This window comes from Pecten maximus, chromosome 6 (assembly GCF_902652985.1).
Source record: "Pecten maximus chromosome 6, xPecMax1.1, whole genome shotgun sequence".
In the NCBI taxonomy this organism is placed as follows: Eukaryota; Metazoa; Mollusca; class Bivalvia; order Pectinida; family Pectinidae; genus Pecten; species Pecten maximus.
The window spans coordinates 16,969,569-16,976,090 of record NC_047020.1 but is presented as its reverse complement, the minus strand read 5'-3'; the positions used below and the strand labels follow the sequence as shown (position 1 = coordinate 16,976,090).

Below are 6,522 nucleotides of genomic sequence, written 5' to 3'. Positions count from 1 at the left end.
TTAGTTTGTTGCATTAATATATATATAATCTATACATAGTCATGTAAAAGGACAAGGAACAATTAACAAGAAATTGCTTACAACGAAGTCGAGAATTTGAACTTTAGAGGCGGTATGGTGATTGAAGGGGCATAACTCTTGTGAAGAATATACACTACGTGTCGTTTAGGCGTCGATAACACACACACACACAACAAAAACCAAGGCGTACATGTATGATAACAAGGCTTGAGTAAATCCTAATTATTTGTTATGGTCTAGGAAGGTAATTTGTTATTTTCGTTTCGGATAGGTAATTGTTATTTTCGTTTCGAACATGTGCATGTGATTGTTATTTTGGTTTCGGACAGGTAATTGTTATTTTGGTTTCGGACAGGTAACTTGTTACTTTGGTTTCGGACAGGTAATTGGTATTTTGGTTTCGGACAGGTAATTTGTTACTTTGGTTTCGGACAGGTAATTTGTTTTGGTCGTATATTACCTGTATGGATTTCATATTTCGGCTCGGGAAATTGAGACCACATTACCTGCCTTTAAGATAAATAACGAATTTTTCATACTGCAAAATATATTCGAAATGAAAACAAGTGAAAAAAAACCAACACAATCACTGAAAAACTAGCATATGATACTAAATATCAGGAGAACAAAAAGGTCCAGTATGGTGAAAAGTATTCTTGGTATTCGGAAAATTATTTATCTCCAAAAATCCATAACCCTCAACTGCAGGTACCCCACCAAACTGATTTTCCTCGTGAGGTTGTTACTATCTCGACAATGACGGGGACAGAGAGTGGTCACTCCCGATGTCGTTACCATACGTACCCAGTATGGTCTCATGAAGTATCTTGAAGCTTACCGCAGATTTAACCTGCTAAATATGACTAGAAAAAGGTAGCAAAACATGTCACTCCGGAACAAACTCGACGTTGATCCGGACATGCCGTCACTATGTCTCTGATTCCATCACGATATATGTGTCGTCATAATGACATAGGAAAACAAGAACAACATAACAATTTCTTCCCAGCCGTTCTTGGCGCCAACCTCCTGAATGATCAACTCAACCCTACTTTCATCTGAGGTGCCATTTCTGAGACAAGCATATCAAACTTACATATCGTTCGTGCTTATTATATGACATCGTGAAACACACCATGATACGAGCTACATGTATACTCCCAGTCGGAGGTTCAAGTAAACTGACTGGTAAATGTATCCGAACTTCAATTGGGACGATGTCTTTATCACTGCAAGGGAAAAATAAAGAATGATGATAACCCGCGCCGAGAATAAAGAAAAAAATGACCAATCAAATTCGTTTGATTTTCTTTTGAAGTATAATAAAAGTGTTACATTCGCTACGTAAGAACAGTTGTGATGGGTTTATTACAGTTGCAGACCTTGGTCACTATTTAACAACTCCAGAACTTTGTTGCCCTCACAATTCCCTAACGAATCTTCACCTCTGATACTTCCCGACAGTTACACGTGACTTTGAACATTGAGTATCTTGACCTTACAACACAAGTTTGGGACTTTGTGTCAGGTACCTGTGTAGAGTTCCATAACTAAGTCACGACAAAGCTGTCATTTTTGTTTGGCAATCCCCGTCTCGCTGGCGGTAAAATCTCCCAGACGATTTAGATCAGGTTTTTACTAGAAGGTATTTAACACGGATTAGTCTGGTTATAACATAAATCGTATTTAGAGTCTTTTCCAACTGTAATGGTTTACCGACAGGGCCAGACTACTCGAGTGCTGATTAGTAACACAGTCATCCATTGTGTGATATTTAATCCCTGGTAAAAAAAAGTCAATGTTCCAGCAAATACACTATGTTTTTCACCATATATTAGTTCTTCGGAGTTTTCAACAATTTCCTTGTTATCTCCCTTATACGTACGGTTTCGTTATTCTCCGCCAGGGTTCCGCATCACTGCGCAAACGCCGCCCTAAATGTCAATGAGGGTAGATAAACTAAGGGAGATAATCTGACAGGACCACGTGGTATCAATAAAGTTAGCAATAATGGCTTGTTAGGTTATCTGTGGGCTTAGTACGGGTGCCAGAATTGTTGTCAATACAAATGTAAGTCGAGATATCGCTATCTTCTTCAAATGTACTAGATAAATATATGATGTATTTCCGTCTTCGTCAGTGCTAACTTTAAAAACGTACATGTATCAAGACGTCATCCGGACATGATTTCAGCTGACGCCATAGCTAAGTTAAATGTTGGAGACCATCGTCCGAATTCCTCGAAATCATACGTTTAATGTTATTTTTATTGACACAAATCCTGTTAAACAAGAGAAAGTAGCATTTAATCTTGAATTCAAGGAATTAAACCTCTAGCAATTCACACGATTGTCGGTATAATCGACTTCAAAAAATCCAAGCAAGACGATTAATACAATTAACACCTAAACATGTCCATTTGTATCCTCTATTTTATGGTGTTACCGTAGTCAGTTAAAGAGGCAGCGCAGCGTTTTGCTGTGACGATTCAAATATAAAACCAAACACAACCACCGGAAGTCAGTTCAGTCAGGTTTGAATAGTGTTTTAATGAACAATGATGTATGACATCATCTTCCACCATAATGCATTAACACACTACACACTCATAATCAATACGAATACACTAGATTACATACAACACAATAGCTAACACGAATAATCACACAAATTCACTGGGAATTAATGTACATCCGCCGGAAGTCAATATTTTTTTCTTTTGTGTAGAATCAAAGTGGAAATAAATATAAGGACTATTCCATATGCTGGTCTGTGTAAATCAAAAAGAGGATACAGACGCTTTGTTATCAACAATTCATATACGTAAGGTGTTCAGCATAATTCGAATCATCTATAGAGAGCACAGGAACCGGAAGCGAGTTTGGGTGGAAAATATTGTCCATTCGGCGTGCGATACACAGGCTATGGGGGTGGCACACATCCCCACCCGTGATACTTCATACCATTGCAGCACGAACAAAGAACGTTGTGTGGGGATCTGTCACACCCCTGTGTTATAAGCTCTTTCCATGAGCAAGTTAGTGCCATGTAATCAGAGTTATGTATACATCTGTAGTTTAAGGTAGGTATAACACTGAACACTATTTCCAGTCTGTTCTCACATCTATAGAATTCCAATCACCAGGGTTCTCAACCAGGGGTATCGATTGCCGATCGTATAGTTCCACGCTATTCTCAAAGGGTTTAAAAACGCTCAGCTGTTCAAAACCTGGTCAGCTTGATGGCAAATCAGAACAATTTTAGTCTTTTATCTAAAAAGACATTACTTCTTTTTTGATTATACGTTTTAAATGTTCGTAAGATTTTCAGAGATAAGTTCTGAAACGGGAGAAAATAATGAGATTTTATAAAGTTAGTTTAATTTGTATTGAATTTTAAATGTTTCACTTTACTCCGAAAGCTGATAGATCTTTGCGCAATATTCCTTATAAAGTGGTATACACATACACATACCAAGGTATGGAAAGCATTGTTCGCCCCTATCTTATAAAGTTGTGATATTTATCAGGATTTGGGGGTAAGACAATGGACAGTTTAACAGCCCAGTTTATGTTTTGGCCTCGCAGACACGTGTACTGCCAAGCGGCTTAATACATGGCTACAACAAGTTATCAGCTTACGGACATTTGTAAAAAAAACCTATTTCTGTTGGAAAGTGTCTTAATAAAAAAGAATATATCAATGCATGACGGAGGATATACATGACAGTTATCTCGACTTTTAAGAATGTTTAAAACTATAATTTTTCACATATTTCCCTGTGAAGTTGAGGAATATGTGTATACTCCGACACAAGTGTTAAAATCTATACGTTCTAACGTGTCCTTGGTTTAGTTGTATTTTACACACCAATAGTTGTAACCCACTATCCAATGACTAATGGATATAACGATCAGTGTCGCACTAATGTTGTCTATTATATCCATAACTTTTAAACATGTTTCTTCGTCCATACAGGATTCACACACAGATAGTCCGTCAGAGGAAAAGCCACACTATAATGAAATGTCTATGAAGAATTGCACGCGGCTTCAACAACTATTAAACAGCACCGCCGAATGACTTTCACAACACATCCGAATGACATGACTCTCACTATATTGCACTAGAGTCATGCTGATGAGTTAGACGAACTGTGGTCATCAGCCTTCCGTCGATACTGGAAAACCCAAACTGTCGATTTTGTATCGCCTACCCAAAGATGGCCTTCCTTGTCCAGCGCGAGCGCGTTCGGACCTCGAATGCCATTTTTCTCGGTGAGTAAGAAGCCTATGAATTGACCACTTATATCTAGAATATGTACTGCGTGGTTACTCCAGTCAGACACGATCACATGACCATATTTGTCTGATACGACACCAAACGGATTGAAGGGCTTCTTTGTGACCATCTCTTTAGGTCCCGTGTACGTTTGCTTTATGACGCCTTCCATCGTTAGACTTGTAACTCTGACATTGGTTTCCTCCCGGTCCGTCACGCAGATGTCCCCGATCATATTCTCATACAGCCGATAGGGGGCACAGAACACTTCATTGAAGCCGTTATCTTCTATCTGATCCAACACTGTGCCATCCTCTTTTATTCGTATCACCATGCGACGTGACGAGTTAGAACGAGTTGTGACGTAACTGTCCACAGCACACACAAGCAGCTCTTTCTTCTTGGTGAAGGTCATCCCGCCTGGATACCAATTAAGCTGTACAAAGTCAGTTGGCTTGAGGTCACTGTCCAGTTTGACAACCTTCTTGCCGTCGTAGCTGGACACTAGGATTTCACCGTTTGGCTTTACGCATATGTCGTCAACTTGTATAGGTAGCGTTGCTGTGTTCTTCTTTTCTCCTTCCCTGGTCCACAGCTCCATTTTGTTGGTTCCCCATCCACAACATATCCACGCTTCCTTTTCAGACACAGGCGCTATTGCGTGTATGGTATCCATGGCGTCGGAAACCTTAAAACTGTACATGAGAGTCACTTCAAAGGTCAACGCCATTCGGAGACCCCACGGAATGGGCAGCAGCGGCATTTTGACATCACTTTCATCACAATACCCGATCATTTCAAACAAGTTCTTGCCCTGCATATCACCAGAGTGGAAGTTGCTGCTCTCACAACTGATGAGACCTGAAGATGGAACCTCTTGGTTTATCCTCTTAAACCTGTTTTGCAGTTTGGCACAGATCATGACGAACTCGCTGTCGCTGGCGAGGTTGGCGATATCCTCAGTCGAACCTGTCGTGTATGAGAGAGATTTCAGCAGTCTCTCTATCATCTGGATGTGTTTGTCCAGTCTCTGGTTCTCCTTCTCTTCGCTCTTCTGCACTTGTTCCTCCAACGATTTACTAATCTTTTCTATCTCGTCATGTAACATCTGACATCTTGCTTTGATCTCTTTGATGCTATCGGAAGCATAATCTCCGAGCATCTTCTTTGATGATTTGATTTCCTCCAGATACTCCTCAAGGATTGGCAAATACTCGTGCATGCTCTTGATAATTGGAGATATGGTATCTTTCTTTTCTTTAGCGCCTTCCGCGATACTCTTATAACGATGCCCTTTGTGGTCAGACACCTTCGATACGCATTCCTTACAAACCGGTATCTCGCATAACATACAGTAAAATTTTGTCTCTTCATTTTTATGTTTTTCGCAAAACGATTTATGAGTCAAATTCGTTATCGTCTTTGACTGCGGTTTGCATAGTTCTATAATATGATGTTCCTTCGTTGTATCGGATTCCAAATGACGGGCTGTACATGTGCCACAATAGTTACATTCGCATTCCAAACATCTTGAGCTCGCGCTTTCCTCCTTTGTTTTATCACAGGTGTCGCACATAGAGATGGTTGAGAATGCAGCAGTTGCCTGAATGGCCCGGATGTAAAAGTTTTCGGGATATGCCTTTGTCCCTGCCTTAGGGATCCCTATTTCCGTCTGGCATAGGGGGCAGGGGAAAGACACCTTGTATTTCTTGGTTGATATAAGCTTTTCTATACATTCCCGACAGAAACTGTGAAAGCAGGTTAGAATCCTTGGATCTCTGTGGCGTTTTAAGCACAGTCCACACTGTAGTGGGTCGTTCATTTTAGACATGTTGGAGCTAATTATAATCCACACTAGACATGTGACTGTACTCACCACCTGTAAAACGAAACAAGAGTCGGTATGATTAAGTGTCTGTATTCAGTCCATAACAGAGGCTAATTGAGTTCAACCAGGATCATGATTTAATTATAGAGAATAGTTTATGCGGTAAAATATGCTGTTGACGGTTTAGCATTAAAACGCTAGTCAGATCATGTCGCTTTGTGAAATACTACAGAGATTTAAACAGGTCGATAGGTAAAGTTCTGTAAAATACAACGATGAAATGTGGTCGACAATAATAAACATGTGACTTACCAAACGTCCTCCTCCTAGGAACCCTAATCTGTGCCTATAGGCAGCTGAGGGGCGTGGTCCATCCGTGCCCCGTACTCTAT

At 40.1% G+C, this 6,522-nt stretch overlaps 1 protein-coding gene across 1 annotated transcript; it reads right to left on the bottom strand.

Annotated features, from left to right (window-relative positions):
• Window positions 1-2,274: 2,274 nt before the first annotated feature.
• LOC117329109 (E3 ubiquitin-protein ligase TRIM71-like) lies at window positions 2,275-6,522 on the bottom strand (the record flags this gene model as incomplete). Its single annotated transcript, XM_033886842.1, is given in 2 exon segments — window positions 2,275-6,181; window positions 6,443-6,522. A coding segment is annotated over 1 exon segment (1,980 nt). The 3' UTR covers window positions 2,275-4,153.